Here is a 14,897-nt window from a genome sequence, read left to right on the forward strand (position 1 = left end):
AGAGGATAATGGGAAATTAGTATATGAAACCTTCAAATTTTGAAATCAACATCAGTGGCTAAATAGTCGTAACATACAGATTCTGAAATCAACATCAGTGGCCAAATAGTCGTACTGTAGTTTCTATATAGTCACTACGGTAAGTGACTATATAGCGACTATAACACTTAGTTACTAATTAATCACACTATAGTCGTAATATAGTCGTATTTTAACAACTATGAGACGACTACTTAATGACTATATAATGACTATATTTTTTGGTCGTACAGTAGTCGCTAAAAGGCGACTATAAATACGACTACATAAATTAGCGACTATCGATCTCCGACTGCTTGATTTAGTCGCTATTTGGTCGTAAACGCAGTTTATACGACTACAAAGCGACTAATACTGTAGTCGCTAACTGCCTGTTTTCTTGTAGTGATAAATCATGTTATTCCGCGTAGTAGGTAGTTAGAAATAGATTATTTGTCACTTTGTTAAACCAACTAACGTAAAAATTTTAATATTGTGTATGTTTTAGTGACAAAACATATATATTGCAAACAAAAAATGTTAATTTTTAAAAAATTTCAAAACATTTTGAAATATAGATTTTTTTTTTTCGGCAAATCAAATGTATTATATCATAAAGAGTTTTACATTATACATGAACCACTCATACACAACCAATGATATAAATAAAGGAAATTGAACACAATTTCGATGAAGAAGTGGAAATGACCCTGCATTACAATTGAAAGCCTTACAGGCTAACAGATTCGTAAAATCTGTTACGTCCCCTCTTCACATATTCGTAATTAGCTATCATCTTATAGATGAAACTCCAAAATGCTTTTCACATTACTTTTGTTAAATGAAAAAACTGAAATGTTGCTTGAAGTGATTTTAATTCTTGTGTTTGGAAACTCAATATAACATGTTCGAAACGCCGAACGCATTGATGTCGGTTAGTGGCCATAATTTCCTTTTTCATAGAAGCAGAATATCTCAACCAAAGAAAAGAGAGAACAACACCATCAGATTTACTAGCCGCCGTTGTCCTTCCTATCACGACCATGACTTGTGTTAGATTATACCAAAGGCTAATCCCATGAATATAACGATGATCTCGTTCCGGTAAAAAGAAGGCTTCCGACCAAGGAAATTTGTCACCATCATCATCAGAAAAGTTCTTCACCTTAACTTTAAAACCACATACTCCACAACCCATAAAATCAATCGAAAAGATGGAATACTCCAAACATGGTAATGGGAAAACATCTCCATTGGAAAATGTTAACGTCACGAGAAGTCCGTTGATATGTTCCGAAGAGTACTCAACCCAAAATTGTACACAGATAACCAGAAATCCAAGGATAGAACTTAATCCCAAATCAATTCGAGAAACATACCATGTTCGATCTCTGCTGTTAAATCTGTCCACTGGTTTGATTCCTCTATTGATTCCAGGATCAAAAACCCAAGTGTAATCTCCATACCCTCGGGTAAGAGGACAATCACCGGTTAATAACCGGAAAATACACCGGCAACAATAGAAAGTGCCGGAAACAAACCTTCTACATGGAAGGACATCACGATTCCATCAAATCAACATTAGAGGGGAGGAGCGACATTCTAGAAAAGATGATTCTATCATATCTAGTGAAAACCTATGGTAGAATTGATTCATAAGCCAGACCATAGGTGGATCCCATACAAGGATAGAATTCTTATATGGAAACGACAGATTCAACTTCTTACACAACATCATCGTATGAAGACAAAGAGTGTGGGTTTGATAGCCATAGATTTGCCATTTCTATGAACTTAAAACCTAAGATTAAGAAGTAAATACAAAGATTTAAATCAACAGAAAAGGAAATGATGATGGCCGAAGCCGGAGAAGCCAACGCCGGCCAGAAATAGGGAAGATAAATGAACGGTTGCTTTGCCTCGTTGATATCGCTCACGAGAGAAAGAAGAAACGGTGGAAATATAGGTTTTTATTTTGAAAAATTTCCAATAATTTAAGAAAAATGGTAAACAATACTCATCAAAACATTTTAGCACACAATTAGAGTTCGGAAAACGAAAAGTTCTATCAAGTATCAATTCATGATTGATTCTGTTAACAAAATGTGAGTAACTGAGTATCATTGAGTATATTAAATTTCCAAACGTGGGATATACAGTCAAATTATGATTATAATCATGTCGACAAAAATTATATAAATAATTCTGTCGACAAATGAAAGTAAATTAATATAATTGGTTTAAAACTGGTAGCCATCAACCCACTTTTCACCCTCTATCCCATGACTTGCTATGTAGATTTCTTTTAGATTCGCGAAAAAATCATTAGCTTTGGTAAATCATTTATTTTATTTTTAATAAATTACTTGTTTTTTTTAACAAAAATAAATGAATAAATTACTTGTTCTAAGGTTAAAAGTTGTTTGATGCAGTGCATTTCCACTTATTTTGACTTTGTATTTCTTTCCATTGTTTTTATAGAAGTTGACTTTTGATGATTTTCATGTTGTAGAGTTTAGAGTTTGGAAATTAGTTTGATTCCCTTTTTATTCTTACTTTTCTCTGTCAATTGTTATTAGCACCAATAAAAAGTTTATTCCTCAAATGGGAGTAATTATAAGTTACCTCTCACAGTTACAGATTAATCACCAATGGAGTAATTAAGACCAAAAATTATATAATAGTTATCACATTAAATTCAATAAATACTCTCAAACCACAAGGATCAGATTCAATAGAAAGTAAGACAATCTCTAGAAGTGTGAAAAGTTCATTTAAATCAAAAGTTCGTTTTTATAGACGAGTCAGAGAAAGAGGATCATTTGGGATCATGGCGGCGAGATTGGAACCACCGTATCATGAGCAATACATATTTGGATATGTTGTATAGAGGAGTTATCATGCATACATGTTGTAAATTACATATTTGGATATGTTGTTATATAATTAAAGACGAATGCAACTCAAAAATTTGTCACCAATTTTTGAGATAATTTGCGACCAATTTTATTTTGAATTATCAGCGTTTATTCTATCAGCTTATGTGTACATATTTTGTAAAAACGTTTTTTGTTTGGTTGAATTAATATTACGTTGGATTCCATAAATAAATAAAAAATGAAATTAATTATCAAATAAATAAACAAAAGACTCTTCATTATACTCATTTCAAAATCGTTTCAATTACAAATCCCTCATGTCACTCAAAAATCAGAACTCTCTCAAGGAGCTTTACTAGATAAGTCTCCTTTCACGAATCAAGTGGCTTCAAAATTAATTGAACTCCATACTTGGGTTTTATAGTAAGCACAACAATAGGCGCATGTCTATATGTATCCGATACTGCGAAACTGAATTTGGAAACAAGCATTGCTAATATTATTTTTGCCTCCATCATTGCAAAAGTTTGGCCAATGCAGTTCCTTGGTCCAGCCGCAAAAGGCATGAAATGCCGATTAGATGCAAAACTTCTAGTTGCAAATCGCTCAGGGTTGAACTCATTCGCATCTTCACCCCATAATTCTTTACTATGATGGATTGCAAGGACAGGGATCCATATCGATAAACCTTTAGGGATGATAAGGTCACCTAATTTTATGTCTTCAAAGGCCATTCTTGGTAAAAGAGTAGCAGGAGGGTAAAGTCGTAGTGACTCGTTTATCACTTTGTTTAACTGTTGAAAGAAGAAAACATAAAGAAAGAAAGAAAGATAAGTTAGTTGAATTAAATTATAGCAAATCCTTTTAAGATATCATATCTAACAATCTTGTGAAGTGCCTTATGACTCTTTCTCACAGATCTTTACATGGTTTTAAGAATTGCCTTTCAAGCTGTCAAAATCGTTTAATGAAGGATATCTTTTAGTATTTTATGCAAAGCATGTTGTAGTGCTAATCTTTTCAACAAGTGGAATATTTTATTTATCTCATTATTAAATCTGCCTTATTTCGATTTTTAGATGTGGAAAGCCTCATCACGAGTGTCTCGATCTATCTAATCAAATGTTGAACAATGCTAACGTTAATTTCATATTAGTCTAATAAATACATAAATTATGTTCTATGTCATTACATGAAATGAATCATCTGAGTATCTGACTTCAAAACTATATAATAATAATTTATGGCAATATTAATGAAATATCTATTTATATCATATTAAAAGTTGACCAGATATGTAGTAATTGAGATTTAGTTACGGAAGAAGCACTACGACTTAGTGGCATTGCCTGTAGTGTGTTGAATGAAGGTACTACCCCACCCGCACCCATAAAAACTGGCGTTACGAGCAAATAATTTTTATAAAATGAAAGATATAATTGTGATTCTATCCAAATTCTCGACCAAAGTCAAAACTTAGTAGATATGTGTATATGCATAACAACGCATAAAACATTAACACATACGTTTAAATTTTTTAAGAGACTTTTGTTTTGTTTTGAGTTTGTTACACTATACTATTGTTCTTACTTCTTTATATCTCATACATTTTATTTTAAATTTTTATTTTTCTTGTAATTATAATGGAAACGTGAAACTTGTAAGATCTTTCTCTTTCATTTTCCTTTTAGTATATTCAAAAGAATTCTGATTTTTCTTTGGTTAACTAGATCACCTTTACTTATATATATATATATATTTATTTTTTAATAAAAAAGAAAACATATAACGAATTCTAGCTTTGCGAGGATGAAAATTACCTACCTAGCTCATCATTAAACAAAAAAACAGTTATTTAAAACACTATTGAAAACCGATATTCATAATTCATTTTGCACTACTCGAGCATTCGAGGAGGGCGTAACGCCTAATCAATCAATGACCGGGTTAGTCGAGGATTAACTAGTATTTTTTCATTTTTGTATTATTGAATTTATTTAATATTTTGTGAATAGAAAAATTATAATATGATATTAAATATACCTTTTTCGATATTTTTTTCATTCTTAGTATTTTATTATTAAAAATAAAAATATATGAACCCGTCCATGAATTTGATTAATCGGATGCCTATTATTAAAACAAAGAATCGTTGAATTCTTGTCAACGAGTTGGTCACAATCAGAACGTCCGAGACTAAACGTCTAGGTGTCTAAGTGGCCACTATAGAGAACAGTGATGAGAAACCATTGTTCCACTTAAAATACAACGAAATAATGTAAAGTGTGAGACTGAGTGAAAAGAACATACCGAGGTAAAACTTGAGAGCTGTTCAACGGAGGGGACACCATCTTGGCCACAAACTTGCCGAACCTCATCGCGGACCTTGTCCTGCCACGTTGGATTATGAGCAAGGAGCATGAGAGTCCACGTGAGGAGAAGAGAGGTCGTCTCATGGCCTGTGAAGAAGAAAGTCTTGCACTCATCCATTATCATCTGAACATTAAGGTTGTTTTTGTTGCTATCCATCTGGTTCAAGAGAAGCCCTAAGAGGTCGTCGCCGTAGGAGCTACTCCGACCAATCTCTACGCTGTCTCTTCGACTCTCTATGATCTCCATCAAAAGACGTTCCACTTCCGTTTTTAGAGACTTTATTTCTCTGTTGTATTTGCTCGGTAGAAACCTTTGAAATACAAAAAAATTACTACACGTTAAGTCATCAGTTAGATGCATGCAACGTTTTTATGTTGGCAGAAATAGTGACCATGTAAAAGTCGTCATTCATGAAAAATATTGTTATTTTTGTCAAATTTAATATGTTAGTGGATATGGTTAAATTAACGTGTCATCAAATTAAGTAACACTAAAAAATCGTGAGAACCAAACAAAATATATTTACATAGTACTATATTATTATTATTATTATTTTTTTGTCAAACGTACTATATTATTCTTTAACAAAATATTTGATATAAATTGCAATTCTTAACACACAAAAAAAAAAATCAAATAAAGTTTTATGAAATAAAATAAAGCTTACCGGCTGCCGGGAAAACAGAGGTGGCGAGTGGCTTGTGCACAAAGACGTTGGAGGACAGTGAGTAAACTAAAAAGCTCCTTTCCTTTGTCACAACTGCTTCCAAACTCCGTCCTTGAGATTATATCCGCTGTGAGCCGCCTCATCTCCTCTCCGATCTCCACCTCTTCCTCACCTTCCTTTCTCAGCCTCTCCGCCATCAAACTCGTGCACTCCACCATATGCTTCGCGTATCCTTTGAGTCTATCACGTGTGAACGCTGGCGCCGTCATGTGGCGCTGGTGGTGCCAAGCCTCGCCGTTGGCCATGAGTAGCCCACGTCCGATAAACCCTTTAGTCCCTTGCTGTTGCAACCATGATTTCCCGGTGACGGGATTGTGCTTCGTTAGCAATTCTTTAATCATATCTGTCTCTGTCAAGCATAGCCTCGGTTCTGTCCCGTTCCATACGATAAATCTCTTCCCTGTAAAATGACATTTCAGTCATTACATGGCCTAAGTGTAAAGTGTGTAATATATACTGGCAAATGTATTGTATGCATGTCTCGTCCAAACCGTAATTTCATGCTTTCAGTTTTTATTTTACGGTAACAAAGAAAACATATATTAAAATGACACAAAATGTTAATCTTAACGCTGGACATCTAAAAACGTTGGATGGGTCTTCACTGTACATACCGTATTGTTTGGACCAAGTGACGTAGTGAGGAAGAAGACGCGGAACGATGTTGTGGTGGATGGAGGAACAATCTTTAGAAGCGGAGTGAGAGAGCATTTTGGAGACATCGATGATGTTTCCGGTAAGGAGGCGTGGTTTAGGGCCGGTGACGCCTTGACGTTCCATAAACTTCTTGATGCGTCTTGGTGTGAGGAAGTAGCAACAAATGGAATCGTATAGGACTCTCAATATCAAAGTCATGACTATCACGAGGACATACTTTAGTATTAAGATAACCATCATCTTTATATTCTTTGTTTTATTAAAAAAAATAAACAAGATTTTTGAGAGAGAGAGAGAATTGAAGAGATGGTTTGGTGAGAGATACGGAACAGCATTGCTGAGTACCAAAGCATCTCTTTTATAGGTGCTGCAGAGAGCAGTGGAGCAAAAAACAAAAACGATGATAATATAATATCTTATTATTGTTTTATACTCTAATCTTTTACTTTTTCAAAAATGTTTAGTACTTGTTAAAAAACTACTTATTTATTAGTTTTTTTGTTCTCGACTTCATTTTTTCATAGATATAAACACGTAAGGAGAAGAAATTTTTTATTTTTTTAATATATTTTTTTCATAGATATATTTTTTTATTTTTAATATATATATATATATAATTTTAGAAAAACTTTGCAACATAAGTATGTAAAGATGGACATAATAAATTTATCCATTAAAAACGTTGGGGAAAATGTTTTTGGTTCACAAAGTGGGGTCACTCTGATACAAAACACTAATCCTAAGTTCCTAACCATCAGTTAATTATGAAATCTCCTTAGAAATGACTAAAACCTATTAAAAGACTACTCAACCGTAGACAAAAAGAAAATCAAAGATGAAAGAAACATAATTGAATTACAAATTGATTTAGAATAAAGCTTAAAAATCTTCATTAAGTGAAGATGAATAGATATTTTCCCCAAAAAGTTACGAATATGAGAACAATGTTAAGAACTGAGTCGAGAGATTGTCCTTTTTACTGATCGATGTTCAATAGCATCACAAACATCATAATATTTTTTGCCTATTGTGTCTAAGCAAAAAAGAAATACATTTCAAGGTGATAAGGTGATGCCGCTATTGTGTCTAGAAACGTTGGGTATGGCTCTTTTGTTAGTCAAAATGTGCTAGTGAATTATTTGGAATGAATTTTCCCGGTTCCAGAATGATGACGGGTCATTTTTGATGATCATAATGTCGTCAAAATGTGCTAGTGAAACAACTAAACATAGCTTCGATTTAAAAAATATTATATACGTATAATTAAATTGGGGTATAACATGAATATTTTTTTTAAAAATCCTATTTTACCAAATACATAAATTTTTCACAAAATTTTGAACATGAAATACATAAAAATAAAACAGTTATATAGATTTTGCCACTAATTGTATTTGTAACTTATACAGTTATACTCATTACTTTGTATCAGTCCTGCTTTGTATATATGTATTATTGATGTTCTAACTTATAAACTTTATTGCTGGTTATCAAGTGTCAAGTAGATAATTGTAAAACACTTAAGATTTCTGAATATATTATAATCCTAAAATTTTCTTTTAAATTTGGTCTAAAAGAATTGCTGGTTTTACAGGTATGTCGATTTACATACTTTTATGATTAGAAAGAAGATTTTCCGTCAAATGAGAAAAGCAAAAGCAGTGATGGGTAAAGATTGCGTATCTTGGGAAATTAATATGAAAAGCAAATAATAACTTGTATACATCATAATAAATCTCGAGAAAACTAGCTAACCAGATTTATACAATCCACAGAAAAAAAAAAAGATAAAACATATCTGAATATTCTTTCCAATATTATCTTACACTGTTTTAGTTAACTTTTTCACGTCACTTTCTTTTCGGAAGAACATGTTTGACACAACCCTTAAATCAAAGATACACATATCGAGCTTAATTCGTGCTGTATACTAACCAATATTGTAAAAAATCGTTTGTCTAGAGTTTGTGTAGAAGTTGCCTAAATTCTAGTAATTTAGTAAGCCGTATAGTGATTATGGTGATGTTTTTTTTTCTCTTAATTGATGTTAAAAATTGAGTACATAATTTACTTAAAAGATTCCTACGTTATTCTACATCATCTCTATCATAACCTAAACAGAATTTTTATTGTTTTCCTCGTGTTCAATAACTTCTTGGATTTATCAAAAAGAATAATATACTATGATACTATGATATATCACAAAGGTAAATCAATGTCATATAATTTATCGAATAGAGATCTAGCGGATCATTCTCGTAGTGACATCCAAATAGATTATATCTTTAGATTAGATACATCAAGATTCCATTAAGAAGAAAAAAAAGATCACAGTGTAATTAATATATAATTAGTGTTATATTTAGTCAAAGATTGCAGAATCAACAAAGACGATCACAAAAAAAATAACCTTATTTCAAATTCGAAGTGAGACTGAACATTCCTTTCCCACAACGTGCAACACAATCTCATCGCATGCCAAGTTTCAAAAGATACCTCATAATCTTCTTTGATATCAATACATAAACCCATTTTATTTGGGTCAAATCAAATGATCATTATTAGTTCTCTTTCTTTGCCATGATAAAAATTAGTCGGTAATTACTTTAGTCCCCCAATTAGTGTACCAACAACCATACTAATCAATCAATAAAATTTTAAAACTTAAAATCCTAATCCTTCCACTACTACATAATTTGCCGACTGTTTTCTCAGACCTTTACTTGTTTAGGTTTTGCCCGATCCAAGAGATTTAAGAACTACAAACTTTTATTTTATTGCTTTGCTAAATACCTTGCTCATATTCTTGGAAGGCATTTTTTGCGTTATATATTTTTGTTATCATGTAATATACGGATAATGACACAAATACTAGGCTACTACATATATTGCATTTAATCGTATTTTTAAAAACTTTTAACTCAGGAAAAACCTCTTGAATGTATCAAGAAGAGTCATACAGTATACAGTGTGTTGATGATTAACCCACAAAAGTGATCCATGTGACTAAGTATTTTATATATATATTTATATTAGTGAAGTTGCTTCTTCTCTGGTCAAAAGAAAAATAAAGCTATGTGAATAAGAGATACAGAATATGATTGTTGAAAAAAAAAACTGAAGTAAATATTGGACTTTTTGTGTGTGAGATTTCCCTCCCTATCATTACGATTCAATCTTTACTTATAGCGAGTTATACATTTGAACCAATTACGATCATGTACAAGAAAAAAATTGTGTAGTTAAAGCAGGTTTAAGAAACGAATACCTAATTGCAGGTGAATCTAATATAAGAACAGTTGCGAGAATTTGAAAGAGAAGAGAATGGGGTCTTTTTCATATATATAACGATATTTTAGCAATAAAAGCCAGCATTTTGTGGTCTGATGTGTGATTAACTAAGGTTATATAATGTTTACACAAGTGTAGAGTACTTCACAAACTAAGTTAAGCTACGTTTTTATAGGTCCTCAACCCTTTTTCTCTTCCACCAAATGTTATTCAGTCCCGCGAGTTTTGCATCAGCTCGAACCACTGCAAAAACAACAACAGAAGTTGTCAGATTTTAAGTAATGTATTTGACATTGTTTTCCCTTTCTCCCTGAAAAAACAAAACAGAGAATGGGATGGTGAAAAGTTACCTGTCTCAACACATCACCAAGTGTTCTGGGTAGTGCTTCAATGTCTTTTAGCACAATGTAGTATGGGAAGGGGAAGGAATCTAAGTAACACTTCTTATAAGGTCTCATTTCACTATCAAATCCATAGTCCTGATCAGAGAAAAAAACAGAAAGAAAACAAATGGCAGTTTTTAGCATCTTGACAACTTCTAATTTCAATCTTACAGATGAGTAAGAATATAGCAAGCAATGGAATTGGACATACCTTTAAATCCATAACAGATTGCTCAGCGTCATCGAGAAGCAGATATACCACCATACGTTTCTTCTGTAGAAAGCCTCTGACGGATCGTTTCAATCTCTCCCGCTCATGGAATTTCCCATCGCCGATGATTAGTACAAGCTGTTGAAGCGGGTTGCTACCGTAAGACTGTCGTCTTGTGCTGGCCAAATTCTCGAGCATATCATTCATGTTTCTCAGCAGATTGACAACTGGTTGATCTTCAATGAGATTTTCTTGGTTAAATGTTAAACCTGAGATCATCTGGCATCACAAAAACGAGAAAAGAGGTGTTTTGTAAGTAATCAGAAGACAATTCACAGTGCAACACATGGGAAATAAAAGATTTGAGGTCACTAACCTTAATGCCGGATTCTGTGGTGAAAGACTGACCAAAATCATGTAACATCTTTATGCTCCCTTGCTTCCCGAAACTTGCAACAGCCACACTTCCCATCTCAAGCTGTGACATAGCTCGGCACACAGTTGCCAAAGCTCTAATTGCAAAATCACCACATCCACTTTCTGACATGCTACGCGAATCATCCACAGCAATAACAACTTGGTAATCACGCTTGTTTGGTTTCGTCCTCCTCAACCAGATTTTATCTTTCCGATAGTGACTTGCTATGTACGGAATAACCTTTTTCATGTTTATCCTTTTGCCCGTTCTGTAGTCACCACTGAGCTTGCTAGCAAGCGTGGGTTCTAAGACAAGGCGTAGTTGCTCAGCCAGTTCCTGAGATGGTTTTGCAGTAAGCAATTCACATTTCCTCCAAAGAATAACAGCATTATTTTTGGCATCTGGATTTTCCTGATTATCCTGATTGCTTTCCGAATCATTATCAGTCAATTGCATCCGGTCCAGATTATATGCATCATCCCCCAAGAAAGTGTTGTCAACAGAGACCACAGAATCCATTCTGCTGTAACCATCACCAGAATTATGAAAAGGCGAGTTCTCTTGGTGGGTCCTGTCTGTCTCTGGTTTTTGGACCTGTTCAGTGATGCTATTACTGATCAATGGTTTCGATCGGCTAGCAGGTTTGTTTTCGGGGTTCAAGTCATCAATATCCATTGGAGAGACTTCATCCTGATTACCTGCGAGTTTTTCTTCTTCGGATTCCCCTTCTCTCATATCTGTGTTCACTTGCTCAGGCAACGCAGGTCCTAGAGCTTGGGAAGTTCCTGGATCAAACTGAGACGCAAATCCATATTCACCAGCATTAGGGTCTTCCATCTCGTTTTCAGCCTCTTGATTTTCTCCAAGGTCCGAGGAGACTCTAACTCTTTCTTTCCACTCCTTCAATGCATCACCAACATTCCTATAAGGATTCACCTTGGTTTGTTGAGCAGTAGATGACTGGTTTTGAGGAAATTCCATCTTTGGTATGTTGTCCATCAATGTCTCACCACTAGCCAAGCTAGACATCATGAGGTTCATCTCAGTGTTACTCCCTGAAGGCACATCCATTGAATCCGTGAGTTCATCTGTAACATCTGTAGCAGACAAATTTTCTTGTGGTGCTGTACTTCCTGCACCCAACACATTAGATCCATGGGGATTTTGTGAACCAGACTCTACGCCAGAATTATTATCATTACGGAAGTTCGGTTTTTTCATGTCTTCTGACATAACTTCTTTTCCTTCTATTGGTTCTGTTTCTGGTTTCTGTTCAAGATCATTGTCAGGTTCTTCTTTTTGAGGTGATCCACACACATCTTCAGCCCCATCCTCCATTTTTTCCTCAGCTGGCACTTGAATTTCTTGATCATTTTCACCTTCTTCAGGAAGATTTTGATCTTCTGGACAAGGTTCGTCCTGCTGATCTCCATCTTCCTTTTCGACCTCCTCTGTTTCATCAATCTCCATGTCATCGTCGACCTGTTCATTGCCCACATCAGGAGTTAGTCCCGGCGGATCTGCAAGTGCTTCTTCCTTGGTCTGGATTTTATCTTCTAAACATTCTGTATCACTAACACTATCCTGATCCACATCCTCATCTTTTCCTTCTCCCGGGTTGTCGGACTCCTCAGGCTCATCGGCAGTATCAACACCATCATCCTTAGCTCTTAGCTCCCTTGATCTCGTGTCCTTGTCGACTATCGACGGTCCAGATTCATTCTTCTCATTCAAGTTTTCTTCTTCATCCTCTTCCTCCTTGTTCCATGGCTTTTCATCAGCCTTTTCAGCATCAGATCCCGCATCTCCTATTGCAGAGTCCAACTGCTCATCCTCACTTTCCTCGTTCTCCTTGTCTTCTTCTTCATCCTCGCTGACGCTGTATTCTTTGCCATCAAAATCATCACTCATCTCAATGCCTTTGTTTTTTCCCAGCACATCATCTGGAGTATCTTGCTCTTTCTCTTCCTCTTCCTGCAGAGACAACGAAAGAAAACTATATTGGTAAAAATCCCATGCAAAAATTCAAGATGAGTGGGATAAGGAAAACGACGATATAAACCTTTTTGTCTGTGCCACGCAGTTGATCTTCATCTTCTATTTGGTCACTTACATCTTTCGCCCCCACGCCATCTCCCATACCAGTACCTTCTGCAGCTTCTGATTTGTCAGCTTTAGAACCATCATCTTCATCATTTTTAGAGATGCCATATCCGTTTGTAAATAGATCGGCAAGAACACTTGCAAGAACATGGGTTATCAATGACACCTACAGACCAAAGAAAAAAGTACCAAATAATTGTAAAATATCCAGTAAACGAAGTCATGATGTTGGTACTATTGTCTCGACAGCAGGTGAGCAAATGCCGAGATCTCGTCACACTAATTAAGATGCTTGACATTAAAGAGGTCGTTGAAACATAATATATCCAATTAACAGGATCAGTGTAGAGCCCAGGCGAGTATATTGTCCTGAATGCCTCTCAAAGAACAACATAAGATAAAAACATACCGTTTTACTTATCGCCAAAAACTCTTTGAGGTAACAATCCCCGAAACTCAATAAAAGATCCAAAAATGCTTGAAGTTGCTTCAACTGGTCTCCAACACAAGCTGAAAGGACACCTGACGAGTTCAACAGTTGTCCCTGTGAAGAAACAGCCTCAGATCAACTCACGCTTGAAAATAAAAGGAAATAGCATCCCCAAAATTCAAAAGACAATCCAACTTACGATGGAACCAAATGTTTCTGACAGCAGTTTACATAGGTTATCAAGGTTCAGGTCATTTTCTGCCTTCTTAACCAGATCATCCCATGTAGTAATATTCCCTTCCGCTTCCTGTGAAACACTTCCGTCTTTATACGTGCAAAGCTTTCCAATCACATCCTTGACATTTGCAAATATACTTGAAAGATTTTCTTCAAGGAAAAATTGTTCCTTCGGTTCCATTACAGTTGGTAGGTCTCCCACGTTAAGCAAACAGTTCAGATTTCCAGCCAGCAATTTCCCCTGCATTAAGTACATTTCTTCAATCAGACTCTAAGGACCCTAAACACAATCTATTTACTAGGCTAGCATCTGAAAAAAGGTAAACAGAATCCACAAAGCTTGGATAAAGACAGGAATACCTCTTTAAACACAGAGGAAAATTGTCTGAGAAGTACTTCTCTAGCATAACTTTTTTCATTTTCTTCACAGAAAGTCGAAATTTGATTCTCAAGGTCTGTAAGTTGATCAAAGTTCTGGCGTAGCAGCTGCACCATATGCTGTGTGACAAACTGATTAAGACAGCTACTTGGTGTGACGATATAACCGTTGCAATCAAGTAGAAGCCTATCCAGTGAAGCCTGATGACAAAGACATATTAAGACTCCTGCAAAAGAAAATCGAAAAAAAAAACAGACAAGAAAGATTTGCACCTTCGAAGTTTGAGCGATGGGAATTAGCTTTTCTATAAAGTTGAGCAAACACTGTGATGAGGTTTTGACAGCTTGACAGGAGTCCAGGTGTGTACTTGCAACTGTTCTCAGTAAGGCCGACTCCTCAAGAAGCATCGCAGTAATGTTATCAAAGAGTTGCTGTCATATCACAAAAAAAAAAAGTAACAGCTTAACCGAGTGTTAATGCAGCAGACGTTTAAATGCGCATCATTCAAGTTAGAAAGCTTCAGTACCTTCTGTAGCCACAAACAATTAAAGATGGCATGCTGATTTGTGGGAAAACTGAACACAGAATTATCCTTCTCATCCACACCAATTGAATCCCCCAGTAATTTTGCTAAAGACAAAACATACTGGCGAAAGCGGTTTAGAAGTCCAGCAAAGCCATAAGCAGATTTTCTTTGCTGCCGTTGTATTTCCACAAGATGGTTGAGAAATGAGACTGACCGCTTAACCTGTTCACATAGGATATTTAGTGCGAGGACTCTAAAAATTTAA

The 14,897-nt window shown here is 35.0% G+C and overlaps 2 protein-coding genes and 1 pseudogene across 2 annotated transcripts in view; all 3 read right to left on the bottom strand.

Moving 5' to 3' along the window:
• On the bottom strand, positions 625-1,582 carry LOC104789655 (annotated as a pseudogene).
• LOC104787715 (cytokinin hydroxylase) lies at positions 3,175-6,894 on the bottom strand. The gene is made up of 4 exons (XM_010513325.2): positions 6,612-6,894; positions 5,938-6,397; positions 5,208-5,580; positions 3,175-3,691 (listed from the first exon to the last, which is right to left on the bottom strand). Exons 1-4 carry the CDS (start codon positions 6,892-6,894, stop codon positions 3,269-3,271), a joined length of 1,539 nt encoding a protein of 512 aa, XP_010511627.1. The 3' UTR covers positions 3,175-3,268.
• LOC104787716 (midasin-like) overlaps positions 9,970-14,897 on the bottom strand; it is a 33,947-nt gene continuing 29,019 nt past the window's right edge. Inside the window, exons 67-75 of the mRNA XM_010513326.1 lie at positions 14,379-14,537; positions 14,088-14,306; positions 13,690-13,968; positions 13,470-13,604; positions 13,020-13,226; positions 10,916-12,931; positions 10,540-10,818; positions 10,296-10,424; positions 9,970-10,188 (exon numbers count right to left, since the gene is read on the bottom strand). Coding sequence (XP_010511628.1) covers positions 10,156-10,188; positions 10,296-10,424; positions 10,540-10,818; positions 10,916-12,931; positions 13,020-13,226; positions 13,470-13,604; positions 13,690-13,968; positions 14,088-14,306; positions 14,379-14,537 — 3,456 coding nt within the window. The 3' untranslated portion in view covers positions 9,970-10,155. The remainder of the gene's footprint in view (positions 10,189-10,295; positions 10,425-10,539; positions 10,819-10,915; positions 12,932-13,019; positions 13,227-13,469; positions 13,605-13,689; positions 13,969-14,087; positions 14,307-14,378; positions 14,538-14,897) is intronic.

Source organism: Camelina sativa, chromosome 5 (genome assembly GCF_000633955.1).
Source record: "Camelina sativa cultivar DH55 chromosome 5, Cs, whole genome shotgun sequence".
In the NCBI taxonomy this organism is placed as follows: domain Eukaryota; kingdom Viridiplantae; phylum Streptophyta; class Magnoliopsida; order Brassicales; family Brassicaceae; genus Camelina; species Camelina sativa.

Bases quoted from the DNA above. Each gene is read 5' to 3' on its own strand.
- LOC104787715 (XM_010513325.2), bottom strand. From the start codon at position 6,894: ATGATGGTTATCTTAATACTAAAGTATGTCCTCGTGATAGTCATGACT. The intron at 6,398-6,611 runs GTATGTACAGTG...GTCATTTTACAG, and splicing joins CACTTGGTCCAAACAATACG to GGAAGAGATTTATCGTATGG. The intron at 5,581-5,937 runs GTAAGCTTTATT...TGTATTTCAAAG, and splicing joins CTCTGTTTTCCCGGCAGCCG to GTTTCTACCGAGCAAATACA.